Raw genomic sequence first — 18,004 nt, forward strand, 5'->3', positions numbered from 1 at the left:
CCCTGCGGTCGGCAGGCCGAGGCTCTATCCACTGAGCCAAACCGGCTAGGGCAGGCTATGACATTTCTTAGCCCCTCCAGCAGCAGACCTTCGTTTTTTTCCTCCAGGAGCGAGGTAGAAAAACCCTAGGTCACCTTCTTGGGTTCTTATTACGCAAGTTACCAAGAACACTGCGAGTGGCGTTCCGGGAGCTTAGCCAGTGAGCGGTCAGGAAAGGTGTTTCCTCTGCAGCTCACATGCAGAGGCAGGATTGCTGAGGTGCCCCGGCTGGCAGGCCCTGCTCCGCCCTGCTCTGTGAGCCTGCACCATCCGTGGCTTGCCTCATCACGCAGCAGTTCCCTCCCGCCCACCTGCACATGTAGCCTCCTCCTGAGTGTGGCTGTTACAACATCTTGGCTAATGTGCATATTATCTATCTATATCTATAGATATAGATGATGAAAGACTGAATGATTACCCTCTAAGATTCAGAACAAGACAATGACGTATGCTCTCACCATTTATTCAACATACTGCTGGAAGTTCTAGATAATAAGCAAGAAAAGGAAATAAAAGGCATATAGATTCAAAAGGAAGAAACTGTCTCCACTGTTATTTACATAGAAAAAATCTACAAAAACAACTTCTAGAAATATTCAGTTCAATAAAGTCACAGGATGGAAGATTAACATACAAAATTGAGTGTATTTCTATATACCAGCAATAAATGTTCAGAAATCAAAATAAAAAATGTAATACCATTTGCATTATTCCCCCAAAAGAGAAAAGAAATATTCAGATGTAAATTTAATAAAAACCAATCTCGGCAAATAGCATAAGATAGGTGCAAAGATCAAATGAGTAATATGTGTGTAAATTGTGAGTAAATATAAAATATTACACAAATTGTAAGACATATCACATCCATGCCTTCCTTATCTAAGGAATATAGTGCCTTTCAGCCTGCTGCAGCTGAGTTCTCTGTAAAGATATGCAACAGTGTCACTTGGGCAGTCTCCTAGGCTGCTCTTATAAATTAACTAAAATATAGGGATTAATTAATTAGGCTCTATTGCCTAAATTAATTATGACAGTAGACTATAATTTCCACTAACAAGAACTACACTTGAGGCCATGGCTGGGTAGCTCAGTTGATTAGAGCATCATTCTGATATGCTAATAAGGTTATGGGTTTGATCCCTGGTCAGGGCACTACAAGAAATAACCACTGAATGCACAAATAAGTGGATCAACAAATTGATGTTTCTCTCTCTCAAATCCATAAAAAAAGAATTACACTTGATTCAAGGCATAAAATAAAGTGTTATCTGCTCTGGGCAAGAATTAGAACTCTATTTATAAAACTCACATGTGACTAAGAATGCTAACCTTGGTGTCTAAATTAAGTCATCTCTAAAATGCCAGAGTGGGTGAAATGAGGATTCATATTTTTAAAATATTCATTTTTGTCTCTAATAAGCATTTAATAAAAATCATAATAGGTTTGCTTTCTAATTAAGGTTTAGATAACTCAGCAGGTGCTTAAAACAACTCTGAAATGGAGAAATTGGGTAAATAATACACTATTTTTAACTTGATATTCACTAAATATAAAATGTTATATAAATATATCCTACATGTATCTAACAATATAAAAATTAGACGCTCCAACTGTTTGTCTTCACAACATGTTTACAAACTATAAATTATATTAAGTGTATAATTTTAAGAAATATGTAAACATTTAATGAATACATATAGTTTGCAATAAAAATATACACGTGAAACACAGGCCACTATGACTAAAGGGGAGAATAACATTTATTAAAATATATGTGCCTTTCACCCTGGCCATTGTGGCTCAGTCAGCGGGAACTGTCCCATGCACTGCAAGGCTGCTGGCTCAGTTCCCCGTCAGGGCACATGCCTGGGTTGTGGGCTCGATTTGAGGTAGGGAGCATGTAGGAGGCAGCTGATCCCTCTCACATCGATATTTCTCCCTCTCCCTTGCTCTCCAAGAATGAATTAAAAATACATGTGTTTTTCAATTATTTAACAAATAGAGAATAAGGACAAAAATACTTCCTTGTAAAATATCCCTCACTATATTACATCATCCTAGTTACTCAATGGTCTATGCCAGTGGTTCTCAACCTTCTGGCCCTTTAAATACAGTTCCTTATGTTGTGACCCAACCATAAAATTATTTTCGTTGCTACTTCATAACTGTAATGTTGCTACTGTTATGAATCGTAATGTAAATATCTGATATGCAGGATGGTCTTAGGCGACCCCTGTGAAAGGGTTGTTCGACCACAGGTTGAGAACCGCTGGCTATGCACTATCAATGATATTAACAGGTTACTGACATAATGACTTAAAAATAAGTTCTGGTTGTGAAAGAGCATGGAAATGAAGTAAATACGATTCTCTCATTACAAAGTTAAAAATACCCTTTTTAAAAGAGTTACTAGTGACTATTTATTCCAATCTCTCTTTTTTTTAATTTTTAATTTATTATTTTTAGTTTGTTTTTTCAATCTCTTTTTCTGTACAGAGAAGAGGTTATGGGGAGGTTATGGCTCTACTCTTTTTCCTTAACTTGCCACAATCAGAGATCAATTGAGCAAATAATCAGGGAAGTCAGGAATTGCACCCAGGTCTCCCTATTCCCAGATTGGTATTCTTTACTGGAACACCAGAAGAGAAACACCTCTGGGAGTAGACAGAAATTTTTTTAAAAAATTTATTATTATTTTTTTTACCATTTTAATTTTCAACTAGACAGAAAGTTTATTTGTAAAGCTACTATCCTAGGCAGGTTTCATAAGATATGACATCAAGTCGTATTAAATTTGTAATGGCTGATAATCATAAAAAAATAAAAACAAGGCATAGAAACCTTTGATTTCTTCTCCCATCAGTGTACATGACTCATCATTATGTTTATAAGCATAGTTATCAAGAGAAAATTTATTAGACATAAGAGACAGAAGAAACCCCTGGAATGGGCTTCACTAGCTTTCCTTCCAGACATAAAAAGACTGATAGATATAAATAAACTAGAGGCCTGCCTTTCGTGCACTGTTGGGGGTCTGTCAGCCTGGCCTGTGGGGATGGGGCTGAAACCAGCTCTCCGACATCCCCCGAGGGATCCTGGATTGTAAGAGGGCGGTTCTCTGGTGACACACCCAGGAATTGGGCTTCCTCCTCTTTGGCTCCAGGTGTATCACCCAAGAATAGCAGCTGCCAAGTCACCACAGCTGGGCAGCTCCTGCGTTGAGCGTCTGCCCCCTGGTGGTCAGTGTGCATCATACCTACCAGTTGGCCAGTCCCTTAGGCTTTTATATATATAGACTAGAGGCCCGGTGCACAAAAATTTGTGCACTCGGGGGGGAGGGAGGGTCCCTCAGCCCGGCCTGTGCCCTCTCGCAGTCTGGGACCCCTTGGGAGATAATGACCTGCTGGTTTAAGCCTGCTCCTGGGTGGCAGAGGGCAGGCCCAATCCCTAGGTGCAGCCCCTGGTCGGGCTCAGAGCAGGGCCAATTGGGGAGTTGGGGCGCCTTCCCCTGTCATGCACAGAGCAGGGCAGATTGGGAGGTTGCGATGCCACCCTCAGACGCTCAGGGTAGGGCCGATTGGGGGGTTGGGGCACCGCCCCCTGTCACACTCAAGGCAGGGTCGATGGGGAGGTTGCGGTGCCACCCCGTCACGCACAGAGCAGGGCCCATCAGGGGGGTTGGGGCTCCGTACCCTGTCACGCACAGAGCAGGGTCAATCAAGGGGTTGGGGAGCTCCCCCCTGTCATGCACAGAGCAGGGCCGATCAGGGGGTTGAGGAGCTCCCCCCTTGTCACTCACAGAGTAGGGCCGATAGGGGAGTTGGGGCACCGCCCCCTGTCACACTGAGGGCAGGGCGGATCAGGGGGTTGGGGGCGCCGCCCTCTATCACCCACAGAGCAGGGTTGATCAGGGGGTTGGGGCGCCGCTACTGTCACACTCAGGGCAGGGCCGATGGGGAGGTTATGGCTCTACCCCATCACACACAGAGCAGGGCCCGTGGGGAGGGGGGGGGTTGGGGCGCCGCCCTCTATCACCCACATAGCAGGGCCGATAAGGGGGTTGGGGCGCCGCCACTGTCACACTCAGGGCAGGGCCAATGGGGAGGTTATGGCTCTACCCCGTCACACACAGAGAAGGGCCCGTGGGGGAGTGGTTGAGGCGCCGCACCGTGTCACACACAGAGCAGGGCTGATCAGGGGGTTGGGGCGCCTTCCCCTGTCACGAACAGAGCAGGGCGGATAGGGAGGTTGTGGCCCCGCCCCCTGTCACACACAGAGCCACAGGGCGATCAGGGGGTTTGGGTGCTGCCCCCTGTCACGCTGATCCTGGTGCCGGGAGGCCTCTCGGCTCCACTGATCCCGGTGCTGGGAGACATATTACCCTTTTACTATATAGGATAGAGGCCTGGTGCATGGGTGGGGCTGGCTGGTTTGCCCTGAAGGGTGTCCTGGATCAGGGTGGGGGTCCCCACTGGGGTGCTTGGCCAGCCTGGGTGATGTGATGATGGCTGTTTGCAGCTGGTCACACACCCTTCAGGGTGGGGGTCCCCACTGGGGTGCCTGGCCAGTCTGGGTGAGGGGCTGAGGGCTGTTTTCGGGCTGGGACTGAAGCTCCTAACTGCTCCTTTTTTTCTTTTTTTTTTCTGTTTTTTATTCTGGGCCAGCTTTAGCTCTGGCTCCAGCTCTGAGGCTTCTGCTGCTGAAAGAAGGTATCTGGTTTGTTTTGGTTCTATAATCGAAACACTGTATAACTCCAGCTCTGAGATCCCGGCTCTCTGAAAGCAGGTTTCTGGGGTTTTGTTTAGCTTCTATAATTGTTACATAGTTGCTTAGAGTTGCAGCTCAGAGGCCTGCAGAGGCAGGCAGGGAGCGTTGGTTTCCTCCGTCACTGAAGCAAGCAAGCCTCATGTTCACTTCCAGCTGCCTGGCTGCCTGCCGCCATCTTTGCTGGCAGTTAATTTGCATATCGCCCTGATTAGCCAATGGGAAGGGTAGCAGTCGTACGCTAATTACCATGTTTCTCTTTTATTAGATAGGATACACACATACATACATACACACACACACACACATGTATTTTAATCCTTACCGGAGGATATTTTTCCATTGATTTTTAGAGAGTAAAACAGAGAGGGAAAGACAGAAATACTGATGTGAGAGAAACACATCGATTGGTTGCCTCCTGCGCGAGCCCCGAACAGGGCCCAGGCCGGCGAAGAGCCTGCAACTGAGGTATGTGCCCTTGATGTAACTGAACCCGGGACCCTTTCGTTCACAGGGTGACACTCTATCCAATGAACCAAATTGGCTAGAGCAGCAGCCATATTTTTAAAAAATTTCCAAAAACAACAGATGAGGGAGCTCTAGAGCTGTAAAATTAGAAAATCTTAAATCAAGTTCTCTTTCTAAATGTTTAGAAAAACAAATTTTGCAGAAAAACCAGCAACAGAAACAGATGGAGGCTAAATCTCACATCCTATATAATAAAAGCCTAATATGCTAAGTTCTGGTTGTCTGTTCAACCAATCAAAGCATAATACGCTAATGATATTCCAAGGCCACTCAACCGTTTGCTATGACTTGCACTGACCACCAGGGGGCAGACAATCCAACTGGCAGGTGAGCTTGCTGCTGGGGTCTGGCTGATTGGGACTGAGCAAGATGGGCTGGACATGCCCTGGAACCCTTCTGCAGTCCCTCCCATGCTGGCCAACCTCTCACGTCCCTCCCTGGCCCTGACCCTCCCCAGCCCTGATTGTGCACCGGTGGCGGTCCCTCAGTCTGGCCTGCGACCTCTCACAATCCGGGACCCCTTGGGAGATGTCAGAGAGCTGGTTTCGGCCTGATCCTGCAGGCCAGATATATATGTATATCATGCACCAGGCATCTAGTAATATTACAAGAAAAAAGAGAGAAACAAAATAACACTGTTAAGGAGTTGACCCACGAGCTGAATCTGGGAACTGGAGGCTCCTCACTGCCTCCCGTCCTTGGAATGTGCATTCCTGCTGGTCTTCGCTCCCCCAAAAACCTGCTCCAAGGATACAGCCTTGAGACAGAAATATGAGTCCATGACTGAACCCAGTTAAGGCCTCCTGTGTAGTGACTGAGCCCAAGTAAGGAATTTCTGTGTAAACTTAATGTTCTGGTGGGTGGGTGTGGATATCTGGAGACTGGCCTTGTAAGGAGTTCCCTGCCACCTACCAATCTGGAGTGGTCTGCCTCTTTCCTCAGTCTCTCCTTGCGCTCTACATAAGGGGTCTAATTTCAGATTACATCTGGAAAGTTCATGAGGAGGTTGCAAACCAACACATTTCTATTAATGCTGGAAACCTGCCAGAAATCATCTCTCTCTCTCTCTCTATCTCTCTCTCTCTCACACACACACAAAACAGTAAAAATTCAAATCTAATATTTCAAATTCTAAAAACATTTAAGAAAAGTATACAAGAGATAAAATAACATCATATATCAAGATAGAAAACAATAAAAAATGAGGTGAAGGAACACAAAAGAATTAGACATAAAATAAATAATTTCAAAATAAAGTCTAAAGTAGAAGGAACACTAGTCAACATACATAACAGATAATACTTTACAAGACACAGACAATAAAAAGAAACTTTAAAGAAAGATGAAGAGGATTAAAGAAAAGGCAACAGATATGGAAGATAGGCAAAAAAACACCTAACCTGTGTCTAATAGGAGTCCCCACAAAAAAAGAAAACCAAAGCAAGAGAACAAAAGTAAAAACAGTAATTCAAAAGAACTTGTCTGAAATTTAAAAACTCCAAACTAAAAGAACACATCACATATCTAAAGAAATGAACTCAGAATGGCCAACAACACTAAGAAATATTCTCTAAATTACTGAACAATAAAGGAAAAGAAAATATTCACTGGACATCCAGATAAAAAGACCAAATGACTGTAATAGAAATAATTCTTTATTCCTGAAAAAATGGAATAATATATTTAAGATACTCAAGGAAAGAAAATATGAGCCCCAAATTTCATATCTAGATAATGATTTTCAAAAAAACAAAACAAAAACAGACAAGCTGTCATTAGTATGCAAAAATTGATAAAATGGATACTGTTCTCTTAACTCTTTAGGGAATCTACTATAGAGTGAGCTTCAAACACAGAAATTTACTGAGACAATAACATACAGACTGATGGTAAGCATAAAATATATATTTAAATGTAGAGCTAAGACTAGGTGAGTCATAAAGAAAAGTATGTAACAGTGTGGATACAGTATAACTGTAAAAAACAAGGAGCAAGCGTATGCAAAAAGTTTTATAAACTGTCTTTGGTGATCATATTGTCTGGTTATCATGCTAATGTTATCTTCAGAAGATTAGGTATGTAATATGGGATAAAACAAACTATTAAATGTTATTCTAATTCTCTATGCTGCCGAGAGAGAGGATTCCCAGAACTGGATAAAGGAGATAAAGGTGTAAGTTGAAAAAGGTTAATTAATTACCCTCAAGCCCTTGAATCTGAACAGGAAGTACCAGCAAGAACTTAAGACATTCAATCTTAAAAATACACAAATCTACACATATATTTACTAGCTTTAGAAACTGAAAAGACCTAGAAACAATGTCCAACCCAGTAGCAATGAGCATAGCTAAAAACGTAAATTACAGTACTGAAATACCATTTCCTACCAAAAAGCCAGGACTTTTTGGAGAAATGACTAAATCTAGGTCTTTGGCGACAAAAAATATACAAGATCTCGAGCATATCTTATCACACCAGTTAGCAGAAGTTATCAAAAACTACTAGGGTGAGTTAAAAAGGTTGGAAAGTCAACTTGAAGAAGCTTTCACCAAAGATGAAAGAATATTGAGAATGGACTGAAACACACACAAAAAGTTTAAATCTGTAAGTTCATAATGATACATATTTAAGAAAAATATTGGTCACCTTTGGAGAATGATAGTTTGCCAATGGTAAACAGAAAGACAAGCAATTATTCTGAATTTCCTAATGAAACTATGCCATTTAATGACTAAAGAATAAGTATTTTGACAAATACTTATAGAGTATTTTGACAAATAAAAAAAAGGAATACTAGAATTGGAATGATCCGATTTTGTAATACAGTAGCCCCTGCCCTCTCTGTTTTTGTTTGTTTGTTTGCTTTTGAGGCTTCGGTTACCCGCGGTCCTAAAATATTAAATGGCAAATTCCAGAAATAAACAATTCATAATTTTTTTTTAAAATATATATTTTATTGATTTTTCACAGAGAGGAAGGGAGAGGGATAGAGAGTTAGAAACATCGATGAAAGAGAAACATCGATCAGCTGCCTCCTGCACACCCCCCACTAGGGATGTGCCTGCAACCAAGGTACATGCACTTGACTGGAATCAAACCTGGGACCCTCGAGTCCGCAGGCTGACGCTCTATCCACTGAGCCAAACCAGTTAGGGCAACAATTCATAAATTTTAAGTTGCATGCCATTCTGGGTAGTATGATGAAATCTCACACTGTCCCGGGCTCTGTCTGCCGGGAGCCGGTCCATCCTTGCTGTTTCAAGGGACCTGGCATATATGGCATACGGTTCTTAATATGTTTGCTCACCTTCTTGGCGCTGTGTTTTAACCAAGGTCACCTCTCTGAGAAAGGTTGAATCCCCAGGTAGGGATTTTCCCCTGAAGTTAGGGAGGGAATAAAACCCCTCAACTAAGTGCCAGGCGGGTAATTAATCACTTTAACTATGAACAATCATGCTTAAGCTACATAATCTTTACTCCCTGGAATGGAGATAAGAAACGCCTTAACCTTTGTAATAGAGATTGATAGGATTGAATCAACTGGTATAAATACAGATGTAACAAGACAGAAAGAGACAGAACTCAGAACACAGAACTTAGGACACAGAACTTAGGACACAGAGCTTAGAAGAGAATTCAGAAGACAGAACCTACACGGAGCCTGGAGACAGAAGAACTTCACTGGAGAGAACATGGCAAAAGATCCTGGGCTGAACCTGACTATAGAACATGGCAAGAGAACCTGACTAGAACCTGGTGACTGAGCCTGGCTGGAGAACCTGGACAGAACCTGGCTGGAGAACCTAGCGAGGGAACATGGCCACAGAACTTCCCTGGAGATCCAAAGCAGAACCTCTCTGGAGATCCTAACCAGAACTTCGCTGGAGATCCTGGCTAGGCTGCTGATCAACTGAACGCTGTCTCCGTGTCATTCCTTCATCGCAGACTCCGTCCACACCTTTGGGGACCCCTGGACCTGCTGGGGCTGGACCCCGGCATCTGTCCTGCCTAGGCCATGAATTATGCCTTTGTCCAGTGTATCTATGGTGCATCCACTTGTTAGTTACTTAATAGTTTCAGTTATTAGATCAGTTGAGAGAGAGAGAGAGAGAGAGAGAGAGAGAGAGAGAGAGAGAGAGATAGAGATAGATAGATATCTGGCCAGAGTATAAACAATTATTGCGTTTGGATCCAAGGGATACTTCTCTAATTCAGCTTAAGCTAACATTTTAAATCCTGTCACATACCTGTGTCTGTTTTTCAATTGGTTCATAGCTTATAGTGTAAAATGATCATCTCCAAGCCACAATGCCAACCAGAAAATCAGAGATTAAACAAAATGAAACAAAACAGAGCAACAAAACCACACACACACACACACACACACACACACACACACTTCTTGCCCTTTACTAAATTAACTAGACATCTGTAGTGCCAGGAACTAGGAGACTGAGTGTTACTGTCATCTTATAGAGTGGGGGCAGTTAGGTGGCTCAGAGTCACAAAAATAACGTAATCTCTATAGGCAAAATTTTTAAAAAATCAGCCAGAAGTTATGATTCTCTTAACCTAATTCATAGTAACATAAAATATTTAAGTAAAAATTTATAATTATTTAAACCTACCTGATCCCGAAACATATTATGAAGCAGCTTACAGAGAGGCATACAACAAAAAAATTTATATAAACTTAAAATCCTCTTTATTTTTATTGTTATATAGGAATCTCTTGCTCTGTTTAGACACCACAATCCTTTCATGCCCATCTATTTTTACCCACCTCCCACACCTAGAAATACTACATATATATATATATATATATATATATATACACACACACACACACACACACACACATACACTAGTGGCTGGTGCACAAAATTCGTGCACTCGGGGGGGGTCCCCCAGCTTGGTCTGTGCCCTGTCACAGTACGGGAGCCCTGCAATCCATTGCCCCAAAGAGGTAGGCCCCATCCACCCATCTTGAGCTCCTCGATGGATTGCCCCAAAGAGGTAGGCCAGAGCCGGGGGAGGCCCCCGCCCCCATCCCCGACACTGCAAATCCCTGCCCATCCGCGCCTGCTGCGCATGCAGCCCACTGATCGGTCATTACATGATGGCATCCTAACCAATCTGCCTATTACCCTATTATTAGTATAGATATTCTAAGATCCTCAAATAATTTCTATAGGGATTCTTTTTTATAATGATCCCTAATAATTGTCTTCTTTTCCATCAAAAGACCATACTCTACCCAGTCTAATTTCTGACAGTGATGCCAAAAGATGATCAACCTCTGATATCCAAACACAAATACCCACACCTCCTAATTTTCTATATGAATATTCTCTTTCCTTCAAATTCTATTAAAAACTATTCTGAAAAGTATACTTAATCCACCAAATCACTGCTAAAACTTTTGCATCAATGAACTTGCTAAAACATCTATTTCAGTACTTTTGTAACCCGTATTAACAAAATCTTTTTTTCAACAAAGCAAATCTCAAACCTCCTCTTTAGTGCTTTTTATCCTCCTTGTATAACTTTGTTCTTTATTGAGCTCTGAAGCGATAGGAGACCCACATATCCTGGATAGAAGAAATATTTTTCCTCACTGCTGATATGTTTTCTGTCCCACTTCCTCTGAGGTTTCTATTCATTCTTATTACTGCTGGTATAGCTGACCCCGTGCTCTTTCTCCTAACTCGGCTTCTTTCTAGCTGCCCAGACATCCAATCTCTTGGAACCAATGATAATTTGGTGTCCAACCTTCATATATTTCTTCAACTCTCAGGTTTTAAGAATACGGAGCTACCACTCCATCAATATTCCAAACATTATCAGTTAACAATGTCAATTTAAATTATAATGTGAAAGCATTCCCATTTCATCCTACAGAAAGTCAGAAGAAAAAAAAGAAAGTCAGGAGAAAAAACATTACATACAAAATGTATGTCATTTAGCTCATTTTAAAGCATTTATTAGTTCATCTAATATTAAGTTAAAACAATGACCCTCAGTTTTAGGTTAGTAAGGAAAAGATCAATTCTCTAATATTAAATGCTATGTACCACTTATTCCTTTCAGAATGGCATCCTGCCTGGCCAGTGTAGCTCAGTGGTTGAGCACTGACCTATGAATCAGAATAGCATCCCAATATATACCTCGGTAGAAAATGAGTTTATCCAAGTAACAGAGAATGAATTAACATCATTTTATGATTATTATTAAAAAACTAAAATGTAGGGTCTACAGACATCAATGACTCAGTATGCCAAAAGGTATAAGATTTAACTAACCTGACCATTTCCTGAAATTTAAAACTTAGTAAGAGGCTGTAGTTACCTCTTTTTGTAGATGAAGTTTGAAGCAACTGTTTGGCTTTGAGGGAAGTACGAGGCAAATTTTTCAGCCTTTGCGAAGCTGTTGAAAAATAAGGAACTGTAATATTTGCCTGAAAGAACAAGATAAAGGCTATAGCTTCTGTAAACTTGAATATTTTAATACAAACTTGAAAATTTATCAAGACACAGAAACCATAAGGTGAAAATATGTTAGAATCCTGGAAGCAAAGAAATTGTAAAGTGATGCTTAGTGAATTAAATTGGAAAGAGAAGGGGATGAAAATCTTAGTACAAAGTACATGTTTTCAGAAATAGTTTCTTATAGATGAGAAAAACCTATGATATGTAAACTGATCAAAATATCAAAGAGAAATCAAACCACCAGCAAACATGCTACAGATGCAAAGAATAGAAAGCTAATTAAGTAAAAGTGATGAACACAAGCACACAGTAGAGAATAAAATAAATGTAGTACTTGTTCAAGGCAAAAAAAGCAGACTTCGGCAAAGCAATTCTTGTTAGACGAATTGCCCTAACATGAAACAGTCATTCTCATACTCAAAAAGGAAAAGAAAACTCAGAACCAGGCAGGTCCTCAACGGAGTCACAATCTAATGTCTTTCATATGTTCAACATCATCTTGTAGAATATAACTAAGTTGTACTTTAGGATTTGTGTAGCGAAATATCTGGGCTGTGCACATATGCATATGGGGTGGAAAGAGTGTGTGTGTGTGTGTGTGTGTGTGTGTGTGTGTGTGTGTGTGTGTGACAATTGAGGGGTTTGGAGGAGAGTCAGAGCATCTGCTTTTTAAAGTGATCAACGAGGAGTTCTAAGCTTTCTTCAAAACTCCGAATCTATTAATTGCAATAAAACTCTCAAAATTGGCATGTAAGTAGCAGCCAGAGCCATCCACAGTTATGGTTCCAATGAGCTGATGAGTCCCACACCTACCAGTGCAAGCAACTATTTAAGTGGCTTTAAAATATCACTCAATCAACATGAAGTCAGATTTGAGATACCTCTAAGATCGATCTATCTATCTATCTATCTATCTATCTATCTATCTATCTGAATATAGACAGATATAGACAGATAGAAATCTGGCCAGAATATAAAAATCATTGGGTTGAGAAAGGGAGACTTGATATATCATTAAAAGAGAATTAAGAATTTCTCTTTCACTCTATTGTTTAACCCTATCAATATTTACTCTTTCTGATAGTAAACATTTTAAAAAAGTAAATGTATTTGATTTCATATTTCATAGCACTCCACATTTTTGTAGTTAAGTAGTATTGTATGCTAACTTAAATATTACCAGGCAGACTAGCAAAAAATTCTCCAGCCCTAGCCCTGGCTGGTGTGGCTCAGTTGGTAGAGCACTGTCCCATGCACCAAACGGTCATGGGTTCGACTTCAGTAAGGGCACATACCCAGGCTGTAGTTTGATCCCTGGTCAGGGCATGCACTGGAGGCAACCAAATAATGTTTCTCTCTCACATCAATGTGTTTTCTTTCCTCTTTCCCCCTCTCCCTTTTTCTCTCTCTAGAAGTAATGAAAAACATAGCCTTGGGTAAGGATTAAAAAAAAATTCTCCAACCTAAAACAATCAACTTTATAATGTATTACCTCATATATATCCCACAGAAATAGAGGATGCTATATCATCACTGAATATTCTTTTATATATTTATTCACATATGCTTCCAACCATTTATATTTTCATTCATTTATTCATTCATTCATTCTTTAAAATAATTATATGCTTTATTCCTGATACTATTTTAGGTACAATGGATTCAGTAGCTAACTACAGACAAAGTTCCGACTTTCAACTGCTAATATTCTAGGAAAGGAGAAATAGATAATAAACAAAGAGTAAAATAGTTGCTATGGAAAAAATTAAGTAGGAAAGGGGGGCAGGAAGTAGGAGACAAGTTGCAACTATAAATAGGGTGACCAGGAAAGATTTCCTTAAGATGACATTTGTGCAAAGATCTGAAGGAAGAGAGTCATATAGGTAACTGGGGAAAGCATTCTAGACAAAAGGAAAAGCAATGATAAAGGACCTGAGAGGTAGGAGTGCCCCTAGTATGTTGGAAGAATAGGAATTAGGCCACTGTGACTGCAGGGAGTAAATGAGGACAAATGGTAACCAACTAAATGTATGCTGGCAATCCACAATGTCTATTAACCATTAAATTTTTATATGAGGGGTTAATATCAAATATCTTTAATCAACTGTTTTAGAAATGTTCTACTTAAATAACTATGATGATTCCAACAGATCTTATTTATCCCTCAGGTTTCTGGGGTGATGTCACAGTGGCATCTATACACAAGTGAAAACTGTCGGATGGTAATATGAAGAATCAGATTGCAAGTATAATCAGTCAATATACTCTAAATTTGCCTAATAAAGACAGAATGAAATGAACAATTTTTATAGGATACCACATAGTCACATGTTATACAAATAAGAACAAAAATTAAATTTTAATCTGAATTATCAATCTGAAATTTGATCAATTTTACAAATACAAAATCATTTTTAAATGACAACATGTAATAGTTAAACTGAGTCTCCAAATCTTCCTAATAAAATTTAGTGTTAGTTGCTTTAAAATATTTATGGTTTCCCTGGTTCCTCTTTTAATCCTCCTATATAATAAAAGACTAATATGCTAAGTGTCTGACCGTTTGACCAGTCACTATGACACGCACTGACCACCAGGGGGCAGATGCTCCGACCGGTAGGTTAGCTTGCTGTTGGGGTCTGGCCAATCGGGACTGGGCAAGATGGGCCAGACAAGCCCTGGAGCTCTCCTACAGTCCCTCTCAGGCCCTGATAGTGCACTGGTGGGGTCCCTTGGCCTGGCCTGTGCCTTCTTGCCATCTGGGACCCCTCGGAGGATGTTGAAGAGCCAGTTTTGGCTCGATCCCCGCAGGATTATTTATATAATTTCAAATTAGCAAGACCTGAGTGTGAGAAGCAAAGATAGTACATTATTCTCTCATGCTACCATTATTTAGGCTAATGTTTTCTTCTACAAACCAACTCCGAAAACCTCTGTATTTCAGTTAAAAATATAACACCATTTTCCAAGTCATTCTAGCTCAGTTTTCTTTAAATTCCATTATTCATTCCTGTAGTTCTACAGATCTATCCCTTCCTTTACATTCCCACTGTTTCTTAAATACCTAATTCAGACTGTCATCACCCTATGTTTAGACAACAGTCTCTTTTGGTCTTCCTATAGCCAAATCTTTCACTTCTTTCATGTGCATCAAGGGAAGGGTGGTGAAAATGCCACCCTCCACCACACCACCCCCAAGTGCAGACAATAAGTAGGTACGCTGTCTGTAAGAAAATTCGGAAACAAAAATAAAACTAGCTTTTTTTTTTTTTTTTAATCATCATGTCCCAGCAATAATAATGTCAATGATAAAATGCTCCTCTCTGAAGAAAATATTTGTTGGCCTTAGTTATAAACAATGGCTGCAAGGTACGCTTGAGTTTCGTGTGTTTTTTTACTAATCCTCATTTAAGAATATTTTTTCCATTGATTTTTTTAGAGAGAGCTGAAGGGAAGGGAGAGAGAGAGAAACATCAATGTGAGAGAGACACATGGATTGGTTGCTTCCCACAGGTGCCCTGTCTGGGACCTGGGCCAGGGATTGAACTCGGAACCAAGGTACATGCCCTTAACCGGAATTGAACCCAAGACTCTTCAGTCCAGAGAGAGGGCCAATGTTCTAACCACTGAGAAAAACTGGCTAGGGTGACACTTGAGTTTTAATAACATATATATAGCTTGAAGTTGGCACATTTGAATATTTATCCTTTAATAAACAACACATTTCATATAAAAGGTACTTAGGAGAACTCCCAGTTATAAAGTCTCCCCGGGCACAGGTAGGCTCAACTACACGTTTCTTTCAAGAGTAAGCTCATAGCAATTTGAAATCATGCTCACTTCAGCAGATTATGTGCCCAACCCCTGTGGTACAATAATATATTCCTATATTTAAACAGATTAGAAATAAACAATAATGGTACAGCGATTATAAAATCAATGAAACAGAATGTTAGTCCAATTCTATCATTATATGTGACTTTGAGTATGTATTTAATTTTTCAAGCTGTGAAGACATTTGAAAATCACTGCACTTGATTTCCAAAGGAACAAAGACATAAACAGTATGGCAATTTCTGAATTTAGTGTAAAATGGGATTTTTATGAATCTCTGCCAAATTTATCTTTACTTTGAACATTTTCCCTATTTGTATAGCAGTTGCTTCATTAAACAAAAAACAATCTCAAAACACAAAGCTTTTAGAATTAAAAATTGAAGACTGTTCTTCAATCAATATGAGTAAAGATAATTAGATAAATTTGGGTATAGTGTGCATTGAGCCTAAATAAAAGAAGATAAATTCTAAAGATATTGACAAATTTTAGAAGTTAAGCTGTAATATTCATTACTGTGCTCAACCAATATGTAAAAATATTTTTTCCTTTAAAAAAATGTATGTTGATTCTATTATTTTTACTGAGTTATAAAACAGAAAGTTCAATAAAAGAATATTTTCATTGTCTGCATTTTTCCCTAGCCTTTATTATTATTTAAAATGTTTTTATTGATTTGAGAGGAAGGGAAAGGGGGGTGAGTGGGGGGGAGGGAGAGAGAGGGACGGGGGGGGGGGGGAGAGAGAGAGAGAGAGAGAGAGAGAGAGAGAGAGAGAGAGAGACATCGATCAGTTGCCTACTTCCCTCCTCTACACACCCTGACTGGGAACCAAACCTGAAACCTGGGCATGTGCCCTGATCGGAAATCAACCAGTGACCTTCCAGTGTACTAGAGGATACTGAACCGAGCCACACTGACCAGGGCCCTAGACTTTTTTATTACAACTCATCCCACTTAATTATTTAACATAATTTTGCCATATAGGGGGATTATTAAAATAATCTTCACAGTTGCCAAATACTAAGTAAGCGTAAGCCACTACAAATGAATGTTAATTACTGCTGAGTAAAATGACCCTTGTCCCCGACACCCCAAGGCATTTTGTTTACAGATTTCTTATTCAGAGTCATCCTTTGATCCTCTCACCCTCTCCTCCTCCAATCTTCTCAGTGTTACCAAGTCACGTATCATCTATTTCATTTTTAAAAATTCATCCAGATCTTATCACTGCCTGTACCACTGCCTTTGTTCAGATCATTTTTTGCCCAGATTATGCAATAGTCTTCTAAGGTCTCTCAACTTTAATCCATTCCCTACATTGCTACCAAATTGAATTTTCTGAGAATAAACTGATTAAAAGCCTGTCATTGTTCCACACACTTACCAGATAAAATTAAACTTCTTAATATGAAATTTAAAAACTCCCACAATCTGTCCCCTACCTACATCCCATCCTTAAGACTTCATTACTGATCTCACTGTTGGGAGAACTGCGCCTCCTTTCTTGATGTGGCAACACATAAAATCCTCTTAAACTGGCTGAGATTATCTTTCAAAATCTTTCCTGTAAACCTCTTCACACTGCTGAGATTAATGCCCTGTTCCCACAGAAGTTCCTGCCTATCACCCCCAACTATTGAAGTGCTCAGCTGTCTCATTCACACCTATATTCCAAGTGCTTGGAACATAATACACACCCAAAATAAGTATCTTTTGAATAATTAAGAAACACATAAGTGACTGACAACTGTATAAACTAACCATTCAAGATCCTCTACAACTGAGGTCTATTCCATTGGTTCTCAAACCTGAATATGCCCCAGAATCAGTTGACAAAAGACACTTCTAAAAAAAATAGAGATTCTTGTCCCCATCCCAGATGTATTCAATCAAAGTTTCCAGAAGCAAGGGCTAGAAAAACTACATTTATAAAATTGCTGCAAGATTAGATAACTGACCCAACATCACTGCACTACTTATGCTTAAATGTTCCACAAATATTTCATTCATTGTTTCAATAACCCATTACACAAATTTATCATGGCATTTATTTCAATTTATGTTTTATAATTACATAAAATTCAAATGTAACTTTCTAGTGTTTTGGTTCCAAGCAAAATCTGGATGAAAATTCCTTCCCCATGGACCTCTGGCTATGGGTAAAGCTGTCTGACAATTGGTCCTATGTACTTTTTCTCTGGTGGTATACTCTGTACACTATATAAAAATATCCTTTAATTTGGCTAAATGTAAGCCATGGATAAATATTACACTGAATGATTTTCTGGCAATTCACAAAGAATCATGCTCCAATAAAGTTATCCAAGAATATTTCCAAGACGCCTACTC

The 18,004-nt window shown here is 40.0% G+C and overlaps 1 protein-coding gene across 3 annotated transcripts in view; it reads right to left on the reverse strand.

The window, feature by feature from the left end:
* The window catches only part of SLAIN2 (SLAIN motif family member 2), a 71,262-nt gene that overhangs the window by 12,625 nt on the left and 40,633 nt on the right, over positions 1-18,004 (reverse strand). Inside the window, exon 7 of one of the 3 annotated variants that reach the window (XM_059671748.1) lies at positions 11,681-11,758. The exons of 1 other annotated variant lie outside the window; for it this stretch is intronic. In XM_059671748.1, coding sequence (XP_059527731.1) covers positions 11,681-11,758 — 78 coding nt within the window. Of the gene's footprint in view, positions 1-11,680; positions 11,790-18,004 lie in introns of all 3 variants that reach the window. One more of the 3 variants, XM_059671750.1, reaches the window with a different exon arrangement.

Source organism: Myotis daubentonii, chromosome 1 (genome assembly GCF_963259705.1).
Source record: "Myotis daubentonii chromosome 1, mMyoDau2.1, whole genome shotgun sequence".
In the NCBI taxonomy this organism is placed as follows: Eukaryota; Metazoa; Chordata; class Mammalia; order Chiroptera; family Vespertilionidae; genus Myotis; species Myotis daubentonii.